Source organism: Scardinius erythrophthalmus (assembly GCF_964197995.2).
Source record: "Scardinius erythrophthalmus genome assembly, chromosome: 18".
NCBI classification, from domain to species: domain Eukaryota; kingdom Metazoa; phylum Chordata; class Actinopteri; order Cypriniformes; family Leuciscidae; genus Scardinius; species Scardinius erythrophthalmus.
Window position 1 is genome coordinate 15627366 of NC_138238.1, and position 17989 is coordinate 15645354.

Here is a 17989-nt window from a genome sequence, read left to right on the forward strand (position 1 = left end):
ATGACGGAGTAATTTAAGTCTATTGTGCTATTATGTGAAGAAAATCCAGCAAAATGCACCGGCGTGTTTGTCGACCCCTAAGGGTTAAGCCCCAGATTAGCATATTTAAAATTATTTCTGAAGGATCATGTGACCCTGAAGACTGCAGTGAAAATTCACCTTTGCCATCTCAGGTCATTACATTTTCAAATATATTAATAATATTTCCCAGTATTACCGTTTTTATTGTATTGTTCAAATAAATGCAGCATTGGTGAGCACAAAGGCCTGTAGTGTCTACACCAAGGACGATAACGGCACAGAGAAACAATATCGTTTGGAATCTCTTTCAGAACGTTTTTTTTCCAGCTGATGAACGATGAAAACATTGACAGCCAATCAGAATCCATCCTGCTTTAAAGAGCTTGAGCATTTAAAACAACAGACAACAAAACTGTGGCGTGTGCTTAGAATAGAATGATATTGTGCATTGGTGTGGACACTTATGTAGTTATCATACTTATCTTTATAGTTATCGTTCTTGATAAGAATGGGCCTTAAGAGATTCTTTTGAAAAACTTTTGTGTCCACTTTTGAACTTTTGAACATCAGTGTACATTTAGATAATCGCATATATTAAGCCGTAGATGTGTGTAATGCTCCGACACATGCATGGAGCACTAGACTTTTGTGTTCCGTTATCTCCTTTCTCATTGATTGTTGTTTCTCCAGCATTTGCTAATAAAGGCATGAATGTAAAATAATAATAATTTATCACGTAATTTTCTTTAAAAAGAAGGGGGGAAAAAAGAACACACATTAACCATGTAGATTACCCATTTAGTTATTCATTTTAAATTCCAAATATTTGCTAAACAGACTCAGGGGAAAAAGCCAATACTTAGAAACAGACACAAAAACAGCACAGCTGTCCTTCAACTGGCAGCAGTGTGTTCCTGCTCGCTCCTCAGCCTAAGATTAATCACAGCTGAAAAGAAGAGAGCAAAGGGAAAGAGGGGACAAGCTAATGTCTATACTTCTCTCAGTGCGTAAAGTGTCTGCTTGTCACAATAACCAAGAGAGAGACAGATTAAGAGACTGAGCGAGAGAGAGAGAGAGGGAGGGAGTTCTTTCCTCTGTCATTGTGCTATTTTTCACATCACCACAGTGTGAAAGAATGTGAGAACAGGCCAGTTAGTCAGACCTCTCTGAATAAAGTAAAAGATAAATTAACAAATTGGGTTTCCGATAATGGCCTCAAGATGTGGTAAAAAGTGTTTATTGTTTGAGAAATTATATCCTATTTCTCATCAGTGACACAGTGTATTTGTTGGAAAAATGTTTTGTTCTACAGCACCAAATATTTAGACCTTTCTACATGAGATTTTAAAGACAAGAATTATATCAAAATTAATTTTTAAATATACAACATCTTTAAGAAATTACCATTTCCTTTCCTTTTTTTTTTGTGTGCAATTTTTGGCTGGCTCAATATTGTCCAGATTTGTCTTCAGCTTCATCAGTAGCAGAGCACAGTAAATGCCTTTTTTGTTGATGCAGACAAAAGGTTTCCTCCAACTTGTACTTTTCTTTTCTTAAAACAAAACCTTCAGATCCACGCTAATGTTTTATGCCGACCGTTGGCGGTTTTATAACCAACATAATTCTGTCCTTGAGCAATATAAACGGAAACTCCATCATCGAGACAGATTTCTCTTTATGTTCGTTGCTAAATGATGGTGATGTTATCTCTCGCCGATATAGTTTGCAGATGGAAAATGAAGGCAGACAGAAAGATTACTGCTGTACCATATAGTAATGGTTATTGTCTAGTGCTACTCTGCCGGTGTAAAAACCTCTGTCTGGTGTTCCCGTCAGTTACATTGAGGACAGAAAGTATAAAATGTTCCTTTCATCTATTTATTGTGCATTCAGAGCCAGTTTTCAGACACAAAATAAGCCTGCTGCAGACTTTTAACTTTACTCTCAGCAGAGATGTCCAAGTTAAACTCTTCATCTACCTCATTTGAAGAACAGTTCCCATGAGTCTGTGCTCAGTAGCTCTGCTCACCTTCCATAACTCTCGCCTCTGATAAATGTTCGGTCTAAGTGTGCTATCATTCTAAAACTCTAAAAAAAACTGAATGAGCTGAAGTAGAGCTATATGCTATACTTGTTTATTTGACACAATGCCATTTACACATGTCCCTGGATCAACATCCTTTGTAGGTCCTAGAACAACATCCATATCGACCAATCAAAGCCCATAACACTCTAAAAGCATAAGGCAGTGATTGATTAATGGGAATGTTGTTTCAGGAACAACAAAGGATGTTGATACGGGAACACGTCCTACTTGTGTAAATCACGTTGGGCTGTTTATTTGGTACATTATAGTGATGGTCATAATTGATATTGCTGAAAAGCGTAAGAATATTGTTGCCAACATTTTTTTGGGACAATACCATTCTTATCGAGACAGGAAATGCCACTTCAAATTTAAGACCTGATTGAAAGTGCCTACTGTTAACCTACTGAACAGATGTTGCACTTCTGGTGTGATTTTTCTACAATGATTTTTCCTGGCCATGTTGCCTTTGGCTTGTTCAGTGGGGGTATTAAGGCACTATTTTCTGCAAAGCTGCTTTGAAACAATATGTATTACTGAAGAAAAGGAATGAGGTGGATATTCTCAGTGCGGTTTTAGTGTTTGGTTTTTGAACAAGGCTGGATATATGCTAGCAGGTTGAGTTCGATTATTGGTGGCAGTGAGGAGAAAGACTTTATTATTCTTTGAAGCGATGATGCCAGGCAGGCGGTTCAGCGTGCAAGCGTTTGTGTGTAAAAATGCCCACCAGACTTTCATGTTTTATTATGCAAGCAGGCGGGAGCTCAACCATGAGCGCTAGCAGCTGATGGGTGATGGACAGAGGCCGTAAAGAGAGGGCCATAAAAGTAGTCTGCTTATACACAAATCAAACCCCTCTTTGTTCTCCATATTTTACATTGGTTCCTTGTTTTCTAGATTTCATCAGTTTGCTTTTCTCTGTCTGTCTAACCATTTCTTTCTCATGTCTTCCAAACACATTTCTACAAGGCTACATGTGAGAGTTCTCCTTTTTACTCAATACTCTCATCACCTTCTACAAATAGACATTTATCCACCTGAAACGAACCCGTTACGTTAGGGTGCATGTTGATTTGAGAGCAGATTGTACTTTTAGCTGCACTATGGGACTCTTGTAGCGTGAAAAGTTCAGCAGAGAATAGGCTCTGGATTGCGGCCTGAGTTTTCTGTAATAAGTCTCAGACACGCTCTGGTCCTTCAGCCATCAGTCAACCACCGGACCGTGATTATTCAGCCCAGAAATCCTCAGCACACACCAGCTCTTAGCCAAATCCAACAGGCCTAATCTCCTAACATATCAGCTGCTTGAGGAACCGATGCATTTTCATACAGTACTTTAATTAGATCAGACACTTTTAATCAAACATGCACAGCCAGGGCTGAGCAGAAGGTGACGCTCATAAGGGAAAAGATATTGTACTCTGCTGCTTTGTCAGACTGGGTGGATTGAATTGATCATATGTTTCTTGAGCACCAAATCAGCATATTTTAATGATTTCTAAAGGACCATGGGACACAGAAGGCTGCTGAAAATTCAGCTTTGAATCACAGGAATAAATTATATTTAAAAATGTATTAAAATAGAAAACAGTTATTTTAAATGGTAATAATATTTCACAATAGTACTGTTTTTACTGTATTTTTGATCAAATAAATGCAGCCTTGGTCTGATAAGATACTTCTTTCAAACACATTTAAAATCCTACCTTCTGAATGGTAGTGAAATATTATATTAAAATAGTATACATTTATATATGATATCATGTAAAGCATAATCATTTGTTTATATGTGCTTTTTAGAGTATTCCATCATTCCTCTCATGTTGCCTGTATTGAAGTCAATTGTGAGTGTCATTAATTGTAATCAGCACAATATGTTTTTGAATAGACCTCTTTTGTCTTGCAAATTTCTTTCCTTGTCATCTTCATATTTGGATGTTGCAGTAGTTTGAGGTTTTCTATTACTTGATGTTCAGGCTTCTGTTTGGGGTGCCATACTGGAGAGTTAACTCTCTTGGACAGGGTTCTTGGACAGGGTTTATTACTTCAATTATAAAATTAAAGGTGGGTGGAGTGGTGTGAGGAAATGGATATAACTTTGGCTGTTCTTAACTTTGGCCTTCTTTCGACCAAACAAGCTCATGAAAGGCACAAAGTGTGCTTAGCCCAGCTGGATCCACAGCAAGTCCCTTGTGCCATATTAAAAGCTTTTTCCCTTGTGTACTCTTTCTGAACTCTTCCTCGCTCATACTCTTCTCTTTTCCTTTCACCATTTCTGTTTCTCACTCCTGCTCTGTACATCTCTCTAAAAGATGGAACCAATGAAGGGCTGATGGTGGGGCATAGCAGGTGCCTGTGGATTTTTCCTGCCTCTTAACCATTCATATGTCTCCTGTTGAGCTTCTCACCGAAGAAATAAAGAAGTGGGAGAGAGAGAAAGATTTCACAGTTTCAGAAAATCATTGTTGCGTTACTTTGCCACAAAGACTTCACTTAATGTGTGCCAAACTGCCAGCCTGCAGTTCAAGAATGTACAGAAACAATAAACTTCTCATATTGTATAGGCAATTAACATAAGAAACTTTGGAAATGTGTTTCTATTTTGTCATTATTCTCATAACTCAAAGGCAGGATTGTTTTTCTGGCAGTGGACTGTGGAGAAAGGCTGTATTATATAAATGTTCAGGGATACAAATTCATAAGTGGGATTTAGTTTTTATACATCTCTTTCTTAGAATAAGAAGGCTGCGCTAGCTCACAGATGACTGTGTGATGTGCCTCCCCAATAAAGAGACAATGTGTCAAAATGTAGAATGGAAAATATGTTTAGCTAAGCTAAGAGTGCTTTCATGAAGAACTTTGTTGAACAAAAAATGCTTAAGAAAAATAACTCTAAGTCCCAAGTCTCTACATTTGGTGCGGAGGTTCTTTTCCTTACTATCTTGTTTCATTTTTATTCATTGTCTTCTACAGGACTTTGCCATTCAAGATGTGCCATCCACTAAAAAGATTCTACATGTGGAAATGGTTGATGCAGAGGAAACAGGCCAAACCCTGAAGTCTTACGACCATGAGGAAAAGAATGTGCTTGAGAAGGCGAGACATCAGCTTGTGCGGAACAAGCCGGGCGGTAGGAAGAAGAAATTAGAACCATCTTTGAAATGGAAGAACCTTGGCCTGGCGTCCCCATTTGAGTAAGTGATAATTCCAAACACCAATGGATGTCTTTTGAAGAGACACAAAAAAACCATCACAGCATGAACATCAGAGGTCACTGACTCTGGGCTAGACTACAGATGCAAAGTTCAGTAGTCATTCAGACTTCAAGAGATGGTTAAATGTCATATTTGTGGCTCTATTGATATTAAGTATTTTGAATGTTAAAATAAGGGTCCCCTGGAAAAAAGGTTGGGAACCACTGATCTAGCAAACAAATCAGCCTCTTTGGCTGTTTCAACACTTGTTACTGGTAAACCTCCTCTGAACAGTCATCTAAGATTTCCAAAACAATAATCTTTTGTTTTGGAGAAATAAGAATTTCCCAGATGTGAAAGTGTACTTCAGTGTTCTGCCTTTTGCAGTAAAAGAACCAAATTTGCATTCAGATGATCTAAGCTTTCTCTGTAAGCTGCCACAATACTTGAAACCCACTAGAGAGCTACAGAAGACTGAAACAGACAATATTACATGATGGGAGAGAAAACATATAGAAAAATAATTAAGGGTCAGGGAAAAGCAACAAAGATGCCAGCTAATCCTCTTTTTAAAAACATTGTATCTGAAACATCCACATAGTCCTATTGTAATACTTGTGTGGCAAAAATAAAATATCAGAGTAGACATACAAAGCATAAAATACATATGTAACCTCATAATGTAAATTTAAAATGAACTTTTTTGGACTTCGTGCCTCAAAAACAAAAAGTCGACATGATTGTTTTTTTTTTTTTCCTTTTCGAATGTCATGTATATCAACTTCTCAAACGAGAAAAGAATGTAGGGTGGGACTTGATTTTGTCCATCTAGAATTGGTTGGATAATTAATAACAAACACTGCAATATTCTATAGAAATAAAATAATTGTAATTTCATGGCTTTAAAGTGTATAAACGTGTTAATAAGTGTCTGATTGTTGTTGTTTTTTCCAGTGAGGCAGAGGAGAAGGCCAGAAAGAGAAGAGAAAGCAAGAGGATCCTGGAATACGGCACAAAGTCACCCGCATCAGAGAACAAAAAAAAAGCTAATTTTTCTGGATCGTCTCTGCCAGGCTGCCAGTCTTCTCAAAAAATGTATGCCACAATCTCAGTCCACAGAAATAGCTTTTTCATTGTACATGTGGTATTTCCTCTGAGGTAAAAACCTAACCATTGCAATGGGATCTGAAAAAACCCTCTCCCGAGAACACGCATAATTGAATTACTCTTTATTCTCCTGGCCAAACATAAAAAAAAAAAACTTATCCAATCACTGAATTGGAAATAAAGGCTCACTTTCAGGGCAAATTATTTCAGCTGTGGATAAGTATTCATTTTATAGCCTTTAATAAGGCATGGATGAAGCAGCCGTTCAGGTTGGTGTGCACACGGAACGGTCCTCTGGTGCTACTGGGAGTAGCGGTCTGTAATAACCGCTTGTGCCTGAGCCACTGATAACCCTGTTCCTTCTTCTGACTCCTCTCTGTCTGTTTGGCGATGGTGAGCGAAAACTCCAGCTGTCCCCATAACATCCACTGCCAGAGTACACAGTCCTGCCTGTAAGGAGCTCCGGGTGTAGCCGCAGCTTCTCTTTTTCCTGCCGTTTTAAATCAGTGATGCACACAAAAAACAGTGTAGCGTTCTGAAGAACATTTGGATGTGTTCATGGTACACAAACACAAAATGAATGTAATGTATATCACACTAAGCCAGCAAACTTACAATCGTTCGCATTGCAAAACAAATTCCACACTTCAAGTAAGTGACTAGCACCGAAAGAGACGAGTACGCTGCTGTCCGACAATACAGTTATCCCCTGGAAAACATATCTGAGTCCCTCTGGCCTCTTCTCCTTGTGTACCGAGTTTCATGACTCGTTTCACGATACATTCATTTCAGTAGCCTGATCCGCTTTAACGGCCATCTGCGTTTGTGCGTGCGTGTATGAGTTTGCGATGAAAGAGTTCAGAAATGCACTGATGACCACTCCAGTCTTCCTCTCTCTCTGTTGCTCTGTTCTCTCCATCCCCTGCCGTTTAATTTGATGCCATGGCTTAAGATGACACTTCAAATACACCCCTGAGTTTGATGGCCGTTTTGTCCAAGGGTTTGAGCATGAGGCCTTTCAGAGAGCAATAATTCATTCCACATTGGATTCAGAGAGATTTTACCAGAGCTTTGAGAGATTGGGCTGTGTGGTTTGGCTTGCACCTGCTCCGACTCTCCTCCGATTTGATGTATTAAGCTCTATTTATTAGAGAAAGCACTTTTTCTATAATGTCCTGTTATGTATGGATAGTTCTCGTTTCTATCCTGAGAAAATTCTGTGGGAGAGTACTTCTCACAGTGTGTGTCTGAGAGACATAAAATTGTTGGCCAGCTTGAATATTAATACGTCTAATAGGTGCGTGTGTGTCGTGTGTGTGTGCATAGTAAAACCCCAGGAGCTGATGACTTCAGCTTGAGTTCATCAGAGGATGAGGAAGATGAGGAACAGCCCGAAAGACATGCCGAGAATGCCACCGACCTGCCCTCGGAATACTGGCAGATCCAGAAACTAGTCAAATACTTAAAGGTAATAAAACACATTTGCTTGTATAAATGCACACACCAACATGCATCAATACCAGGGCTGTCATGATCTCAGATTTTCACTTCACGATTATCATGGGCAAAATAATTCACTATAAAAATACTATTGCGATATCTATGGAGATTTTAATTTACAAAAAATTATGCTATCAGTCACATTCATCTTTAACTTTAATTTGTTTTTTTTTTTCACAAAAAAAGGAATCACACTAAAAATATGAGTGTAGGGAGAAAAAAATAGTACTCTTTTGCTGAACTATTTTTGCATACAGTATAGTATGGAAGTTGGCATATTTGGACAAAGTGAGTAGAGTGTCTTGCTATCATCTCCTCCGACAAGATTTGGTACTGTAGTAGTAGCTAAACACTGTCTGTGTCTGATATCGCCCCTATACCCTTAAATAAGGCACTAATTGAGGAAACAACAACTGGTAGTGATCTCCAAAACTATAGTGGACTTATTCAACCCCACAATGCACCACAGTAATGAGTGTACAACCGATGTACCCTCAATGGCTAGAGAATACCCATAATGCACTGAGATTCGCACGCCAAATGAATTCCCACGTCTCGCCAGAAGATGTCACACACAGCTGAACCCTCCATCCATCCATTTTCCTAACCGCTGGTCCAATGTGGGTACAGCGTAATTTCATACAGGTATAAATTCCTTTTTGATTGATTATCAAATTGTATAATTAAGGTTTATACAGTTTCCATGACAGAGTTCTCTTACTACTGGAGCTGCTAGTTTTGCAACGTTTCAAAAAATTTGCAAGGACAAACTATGCAAAAGCGGTAGCCCTTTCATCACACTCAGTATTTCTCGTTTTCATTTACTCCTTCAAGTGAACTATATTTGTGGACTTATGTGGGGAATTGTGAATGAAGTGTATAGAGGCGATTGTTGACACAGCAACTGTGATGAAATAATCTTCTTTTTCCTTTTTATGACAGTTGGCTACCAGCGTTTTGGTGCAATACTGCCACCTACTGTGTTGGAGTGTCAATCGGTTACTGATGCTGGATTATTTACAATATTATCATATGTTTAGTATGAACATGATTTCAATATTTATTTAAAACATCACTGTTATAGTCAATACATATAGTATATTGCGACACCCCTAGTCAATAAATCAAAAAGGGGTTTACAAAGAACTAAATTTGCTAAATTGATCTCACATTAACGTGAGAATAGAATTCAAAGACGTATTATCTCCTTTTACAATAGCCTATAGTAAATAATTTATAGAAGGCATAGGCCTACTGTAGATTAAAAGGGCACTGATGTTAAACATCAGAGGACACAGCATGTACACATTTTTAAAAAGATGATCTTAAGTGTAGTGAGCAATAAATCATGTAAAGAAAAACATCCAAGTAAAGTTCAGCCGTAGGTAGATATTTTTAGCCCAGTAAAACACAGGATAATGAATGTGATTTTCCCTATGGGAGGTGCTCATCCTCTACCAAACGTCAGGAAAAAAAGCATTTGATAACAAAATCCTGTTTGATTTTGGAAAGCGTTTGGAAAGTAGATTTGTAAAGTTCGTTTTCTTTTTTCTTTTTTTGATTTGTGTGAAGTGTTTGGGGATGCGTTTGTTACAGTGCTGTTTTCAACTATAGACAGGATGTGTTTGTAACGTGCCCTTCCTAGCATTCTATCTGTCTGGAAACCACAGTTCTTATTTATGAGGGTTTGTCCAGTAGCGCTCTTATAATGTCATTACCATCAGAAGCCGAAACACAGTCCGTGCCAAACTAAATATCTGTTTTATTTTTGGAGTGAAGGTTCAGTTTTTCTCCTCCCCTCTGTCTTTTCTTCTGCTCTTTTCCAGGGTATAGACATGCGTTTGTATTTCTGGGAGATTACGCTTCTATAAGGTGATGCATGAATGATCGGACTTGTGTTTAATGGCTGTTTATCTAGGGATATTTTTGCAGTCTACATTACCTGAACTGTACATTTACATGTCTTCATGTTTGCCTTTCTGTACACATGTACGGAGGGCAGTTTGCACCAGTGACTACATCCTTTCATGATGTGTTAGTGCTATATTAATAAATCGTGCATGTCTTTAGACCGCAAAACATATTACACACACCAAACTCCATTCAGTTATTGCCTGGATGGGTCAAAGAACGAGCGTTGAGTATAACTGCACGTTCACACATTCACAGACGCACTTTGTAACTGCGTCAGTGTGTAGAGGAGGTGGCCACAGGCTGTTTGTCTCACCAGATTCGGCCCAACTGCCTCATTAGCTTGAATTAGAGAAACATGGCAGCCAAACAAAGTTGCATAGAAACATTTTCTCACCCTCTCCCTTCTTCCAATTACCCCATTCTGCTCCTTGTTAATCGCTTGCAAGTAAGTGAAATACTAGTGCTCTTATACATTGAAAAAGTGTGTGCAATTTTTGCCAATGTAATTAACTCAACTTTTTTTTATTGAGTCATTTTAACTTAAAGGTTGCAGTGTCTGTGTCTGCTCAGGAAATAAAGCCTAAATCTGGATCTCTCTCACTGCAGCGGCTTATGCCTCACTTACAGAGAGTTTCTCACAGAATAGAAGACTGAGAAACAATCTTTCAGAATAATAATGTGCACAAATAAAAGGCTTTAGATTTTTTAAAATGATCCTCTGCATGGAATACATTTTCAGCTACAGTTTTTTGTTTGCATAGTAGCAGAAGTTGAAATTCCAGTCAGAATAGAACAGTTGTTTTTTGTAACCAGAGTAATGTCCACATCTTATGTCACATGGCCATTATGAGGTCTTGCTCCATCTACTGGACAAAGTGAGTACAAAATTGAATGCGCGTCAGACCAAGCTGCTGGTACACCTCATCTCAGTCCTGTATGATGCAGAGATGCCTTCACTACCATTCAAAAGCTTAGAAAAACAAGTAAGGATGTTTTTGAAAAGTTTCTTATGTTTACCAAGGCTGTTAGCCTGGTTAAAACCAGACCATTCTCAGTAGTAACTGAGTTATGGTCTGGCAAAGCTCCTTTAATAGCTCATTTTCAAAGGGGCGTCACCAATGGACGTCGCTCAAATGCCTCTGGGCACAATTGGATAGACCTAAAACTCCTAAAACCAATCAGAGATGGTCATGTGTAAAGCCATATGCTGCGTCCCAATTCGCCTATGTTACACTACGCCATATGTACTCTTTTTGTGAAGAAAATGTATTTACTTTTGAATGTGTAGCAAAAAAAGTAGGCAACTTTGGGACATACTACTTCGTCATCTTTATCGGACGGATCTGTCGCGTGCATCATGTCATGTAAACTGCCCTGTCAATCATCTTGTCACAGTTAAAATCCTCTATTAAATCTAATTTAATTTCCTACCGTTTCGGAGAGAAATGTAGTAGCACGTTCATCTGCCAGTGGGTCTTTCATGGAGACTGTCCTCATGTGTTTGCAATTTGAATATAATAATGCATTTAAAAGTTGGTGCGCTTCACCAACGGACGTCGGAGTGGACGTCGCTCAAATGCCTCTGGGCGCGATAGGCTAGACCTAAAACCAATCAGAGCGATCGTCATGTGTAAAGCCCGCCTCAACGTTTCTGATTGGTGCCTTGATTTCTCGGCATGGGCAAATGGACTTGAATGAGCTCTTTGCCAGACTGACTTGCAGAGCAAATCTAAATTTGCCGGAAGTTGTCTGGGTTTTCCCAGGCTACAAGGCTGCATTATTTGATCAAAAACTGTAATGTTGTGAAATATTATTACAATTTAAAATAACGGTGTAACGGGGTTCAATATTATATTGCAAGGAAGGAAGAAGACAGGGGTCGGCGTGACTGAAACACTCACTTTTATTTAACAAAAGAAACAAATAAACAAAAAGGGCGCACGTAGCGCATTCACCGTGCCACGCACAGCAATAACAAAACGGGACAAATAACAATCACAGCTTCCACAAAACACAGCGTACAGGTGAGGTTCCAGTCCAACTCTCTCTCTCATCTCCTCCCGCATGCTGGCTTATATCCGGTCTCTCCACACCAATCACTGCAATCAGACACAGGTGTTCATCATTTTGCACTTGACCTACTTACTCACCGATCGGCCCCCTCCTTTCTCTCCTGCTACAGACTTCGCAAAACCACGCCCCCCTCGCCACATACCCCCACCGCCCGACTCAGGCCGGGGAGCCATCCGGCCTGCAGCCTCCCCCCCCCTCCTCCTGGAGAGGAAGTCAGCCACAACCATCTGTACACCCGGCCTGTGGATCACCTTGAACTTAAAAGGCTGTAAAGCGAGATACCAACGAGTGATCCGCGCGTTGGTATCCTTCATGCGGTGGAGCCACTGCAGGGGAGCGTGGTCCGAACAGAGGGTGAACTCCCGTCCCAAGAGGTAATAGCGGAGGGTGAGAACGGCCCATCTGATGGCCAAACACTCCTTCTCTATGGTGCTGTACACCGTCTCTCTCTTAGAGAGCTTCCGACTGATGTACAGCACCGGCCGCTCCTCACCCTCTACCTCCTGGGACAGGACCGCGCCCATCCCCCTGTCCGACGCGTCAGTCTGTAGGATGAAAGGGAGAGAAAAGTCAGGGGCATGTAAGAGCGGTCCGCCACATAAAGCAGCCTTTATCTGGGTAAAAGCCCGCTGACACTGCTCCGTCCATTGGACCGTATCTGGTACCTCCTTTTTAGTTAGATCAGTCAGTGGGCTGGCGAGGTCCGAATAATTAGGCACAAACCTTCTGTAATAACCCGCCAGCCCCAGGAACTGTCTAACCTCCTTTTTGGTCTTGGGTCTCGGACAAGTCGCAACCGCTGCTGTCTTATCAATTTGGGGACGCACTTGTCCATGACCCAAGTGGAAGCCCAGATATCTTACTTCCACCCGCCCAATTGCACACTTCTTCGGGTTGGCCGTGAGCCCAGCTCGTCTCAGCGTCTTCAGGACAGCCCGCACCTGCTGCATATGACGCTGCCAGTCACCACTATAGATGATGATATCATCCAAGTAGGCAGCGGCATATGCAGCGTGCGGTCGGAGAATCCTGTCCATCAGACGCTGAAACGTTGCCGGAGCCCCGAACAACCCGAAAGGAAGAGTGACAAATTGGTGTAACCCAAACGGCGTGGTGAAAGCTGTTTTTTCTTTGGATAATGGAGATAAGGGGATCTGCCAATATCCCTTGGTTAAGTCCAATGTCGAATAAAATCGAGCAGTACCCAGCCGATCAAGCAATTCGTCAACCCTTGGCATTGGATAAGCGTCGAACTTCGACACAGCATTCACCTTCCTGTAATCTACACAGAACCGGATCGAGCCGTCCGTTTTAGGAACTAAAACTATCGGGCTCGCCCAGTCACTGTTAGATTCTTCTATTACTCCCAACTCCAGCATCGCCTCTAATTCGCTTTGCACAACTTTCTTTTTGTGCTCTGGCAGTCGATACGGCTGGCTGCGAATCACCACGCCCGGCTCTGTCTCAACGTGGTGTTGAATGAGGTCCGTCCGACCAGGCAGGGGCGAGAACACATCAGCAAAATCTGCTTGTAAATTATGCACATCAGTGAGCTGGGATGGCGAGAGGTGGTCTCCCCCAGCGGCCAGGGCGAGAGATTTCGTTTTGACATTCGCCTCTGGACCGAGATCCTCCTCTCCACTCACTACCATCGCCAGCATCACTGATTCCACCTCAGACCATTTTTTAAGCAGGTTGAGGTGGTAAATTTGATGTGCCCCGCCCCTATCTGTTCGTATTACCTCATAGTTAAGATCCCCAATTCGCCGTGTAACCTCAAAAGGTCCTTGCCACTTTGCGAGTAATTTTGAGCTAGAGGTAGGAAGTAATACAAGCACTTTCTCTCCCGGTGTGAATTGACGCAGTCTAGCCCCCCTGTTGTACAGCCGACTTTGCTTGTCCTGAGCCTGTAACAAATTCTCCCGTGACAGCCGCCCCAAAGTGTGGAGTTTTGTTCTCAGGTCCAGGACATACTGAATTTCATTTTTACTAGCTGAAGGTCCGTCCTCCCAAGTTTCCCTAAGGACATCTAACACCCCGCGGGGCTGACGCCCATAGAGAAGCTCGAAGGGGGAAAACCCCGTGGAGGCTTGCGGGACCTCCCGTACAGCGAACAAGAGGGGTTCTAACCACCGATCCCAATTTTTGGCGTCTTCTTGTACGAACTTTCGAATCATGGATTTCAAAGTGCGGTTAAATCGTTCGACCAGCCCGTCTGTTTGTGGGTGATAGACACTGGTCCGGATCGATTTAATGCCCAATAATCCGTAAAGTTCGCGTATCGTTCGTGACATAAACGCCGTGCCTTGATCGGTGAGAATCTCTTTCGGGATTCCCACCCGGGAGATTAGCTGAAACAGAGCGCTCGCCACACTATTTGCGGAAATATTGCGAAGCGGAACTGCTTCAGGATATCGCGTTGCGTAGTCCACCAGGACTAAAGCAAAGCGATGTCCCCGTGCTGACCGTTCTAATGGCCCGATGAGGTCCATACCAATTCGTTCGAAGGGGACCTGCATCAACGGAATAGGGCACAATGGTGCTTTTGGGGTGGCCGGTGGATTCACCAACTGACATTCACGACAAGACGCACACCACTTGCGTACATTCTCGTGAATGCCCGGCCAAAAGAATCGGGCCATGAGACGGTTTAGTGTCGCGGTTTGTCCTAAATGCCCGGCCATTGGATTAGAATGAGCCGTCTGGAAAAGCATTTCCCGACGGCTTTTAGGTACCAACAACTGAGTTGTATCCTGCTTTGATTGGGCATCTTGGGTTACCCGATACAACTTATCTTTTATGATTGTAAAATACGGATAGGTGAGCGGTTGGTCCGTGTGGAGAAGCTGGCCGTCGATAGAGCGAACCTGATCAAAGGCATGTTTCAGCGTGTCATCCTGGGACTGTTCCAGGGGAAAATCATCGCGCTCTGTGAGGATGGTTCTCTCCAGTGTGCTCTGTTCCCCTGAACCAGTACCCAGAGGTTCCGGATCAGCTTCTCCCAACTGAGCAATCGCCACCTTCCTCTTATCTTTTTTTACCCAAGAAGCATCCGCACATAAATGACCCAATAACTCATTAAACGCTGGCCAATCTGTCCCCAAAATCAGCGGATGCCGGAGGTGCGGGTTAATCGCCACCTCCACACTATGCTTTTGTCCCCTAAATTGAATATCCACAGGCATTACCGGATAATTCACCACTTCCCCGTGCACACACCGTACCTTAACCATGCGGCCATTATCTAATGCCTTAGGTTGAATCAGGCTTTGGTGGATAGAGGTTTGGTTACAGCCTGAATCCACCAGAGCCTGAAAAGTACCCCCCTTTATACTCACGGGTATTTGGTACAGGCCAGCTTGATCGGGGGCAGCTTGCGGCGCGTCGGGGACCCGGATCAGCGTCCCCACCTCCATCACCGGACACCGGTCGATAAAATGACTCGGGTCCCCGCAGCGCCAACAAGCCGGCCCGGGCCTCCCCGCCGCTCCAGTGGCAGGAAGCGGGTCAAGGGATTGGCGTGGAGAGAGAGGCAGCGCAGCCTGGGGAGAGAATCCCCCCCTCGATGGGCCCCCTCCCCGGGGAAGAGGCCTGGGGGAAGATACCGGTTCTGCGGCACCCCCTGTCCTCCACCTTGGAGCTGGTCTCGGTGGCAGATTCCCCCGGTACCTGGGAAGGGGAGAGGGCTTAGGAGGGGGGTTAGAGAGAGAGAGAGAGAGAGAAGCAGATGGTAGGGGTTCGCCGACCCCCGGGCACGCCACCATTTGGTCCTCCGCCAGCTGGATGGCCTGGTTCAGCGACGTCGGGCGGTGGCACTGGACCCACTGCGCGGTCTGCGCTGGCAACCGCGCCACGAACTGCTCCAGCACCACACGATCGATGATTTCCTCGACGTCGCTTCCGTCGGCCATCAGCCACTTGCGGCACGAGTCCCGGAGCTGTTGGGCCATGATGAAGGGTCGACCAGACTCCTCGAGGTTCAGCGTCCTGAACCTCTGGCGATGTTGTTCTGGAGTCCGGCCAACCCGCTGGAGAATGGCCCGCTTGAGATCCTGATAGACCAGGAGATTCTGGACTGGCAGTTGGTGCGCGGCCACCTGCGCCTCTCCGGACAGCAGGGGTATCAGCCGCATTGGCCAGTCCGTCGAGGGCCATCCCCGGTCCTCAGCCGACCTCTCAAACAGCTCCAGAAATGCCTCTGGGTCATCCTGGGGCCCCATCTTGTTGAGAGGTATCGGCGAGGACGAGTCTTTGTACGATGGGGGGACGGCCCTAACCTCCCGGTCTATCCAGCTCCGGAACAGCTCGCGGTCTTCATGCTGGCCTCGGAGGAGCGCCTCGAACCTTTTGTCCTGCTCCTCCTTTATGGCCAGCAGATGCTGATGTTGTTCCTGGTGAAGACCAGCGAGCGATTGGATGATGTCCGCAAATGGCGTTCCTGGCGGAGCCTGCATGGCGGCGGCGATCTTCTTCCTTCCCGGGTTTCGGCACCAGTGTAACGGGGTTCAATATTATATTGCAAGGAAGGAAGAAGACAGGGGTCGGCGTGACTGAAACACTCACTTTTATTTAACAAAAGAAACAAATAAACAAAAAGGGCGCACGTAGCGCATTCACCGTGCCACGCACAGCAATAACAAAACGGGACAAATAACAATCACAGCTTCCACAAAACACAGCGTACAGGTGAGGTTCCAGTCCAACTCTCTCTCTCATCTCCTCCCGCATGCTGGCTTATATCCGGTCTCTCCACACCAATCACTGCAATCAGACACAGGTGTTCATCATTTTGCACTTGACCTACTTACTCACCGATCGGCCCCCTCCTTTCTCTCCTGCTACAGACTTCGCAAAACCACGCCCCCCTCGCCACAAACGGTTTTCAATTTTAATATATTTTAAAATGTAATTTATCCATGTGATATTAAAGCTGAATTTTCAGCAGTCATTACTCTAGTCTTCAGTGACACATGATTCTTCAGAAATCATTCTGATATGCTGATTTGGGGCTCAAGAAACAGTTATTATTATCAATGCTGAAAACAGTTGTGCTGCTTAATATTTTCTTTAAGCACATATTTTCTTTACATTTCTTTTCAGGATTCTTTGATGAATTGAATTTTGGTGAATGTCTTAAATGTCTTTACTGTCACTTTTGTTCAAATCAATGCATCCAATGCATTTAAAGTCATATTAAAATATTGATTATATTAATATTAATATTAAAAGTATTATTTTCTTTCAAAAATCTTATTGACCCAAGACTTTGAAACAGTTGTGTGATGAGTGCATCAGTTTGTCAATAAAGTGGTATCATTAACCATAAGAGTCAGCAATTGAAATTTACACAAAGAATGGCATAACATTATCTACAGCAGACACCCATCTGTCTGCTTTCACACAAATGGTTTGAGTGTGTGTATGTATATGCATGCAGGTAAAGGTGCTCGTAAAAATCCGCTGTGGATATGCTGTTTTGCATCAAGTTAATACTGTCCATTAAATCTGATATCTCTTTGCTCTTAAATCTAGACGAGGCGGCTCTGCTCTGTGGCTCTATGGCTCTCTTTGTGTAAATCATTTATACAGCTGTCTTTATCTTGCTCTGGAGAGCTGGCTGCTTAATTGAGGATAAATGATAATGATCAGACCTCAGTCAGCTTCTCTATAAATTAACTATAATGTGTATATCATACACAACACTCGTGCCAGAATGAACATTCACATTCTCTTTTTCTAATACCTCTTTGTTCTCGTTGACTCTGATACTTTCTTTCCTTTTTCTCTCTGCCCTCTCAATTTTCTCCCGAGCATCAGTACAGCTTTGTTTTATTCTTAAGTTTTATTTATATATCCATCCTCTCTGTTTGTCTTTTCCTCCTTTTTCCTTTCTGCTTTCATTCTCTGTCTCTGTGCTTCTGTGTTTTGCTCTTCAGGAGAATTTGTTAATTTTCTGAGCTCCATCTGCAATGGGCAGGATTTATGAATGCTGGCTCATTCTGCACAGTTTTGTGCTGAATGTTTAAGTATTCTTTCCTCAGGATAGGTTTTTATGGTGACATGCAGCTTGTGCTGTCATTGGGACCTGCTTTCC

At 42.8% G+C, this 17989-nt stretch overlaps 1 protein-coding gene across 1 annotated transcript in view; it reads left to right on the forward strand.

Moving 5' to 3' along the window:
• odad2 (outer dynein arm docking complex subunit 2) overlaps positions 1-17989 on the forward strand; it is a gene marked incomplete at its 5' end in the record, with an annotated part of 60725 nt that overhangs the window by 8440 nt on the left and 34296 nt on the right. The window contains 3 exons of the mRNA XM_081392733.1: positions 5081-5301; positions 6256-6396; positions 7735-7876. Coding sequence (XP_081248859.1) covers positions 5081-5301; positions 6256-6396; positions 7735-7876 — 504 coding nt within the window. The remainder of the gene's footprint in view (positions 1-5080; positions 5302-6255; positions 6397-7734; positions 7877-17989) is intronic.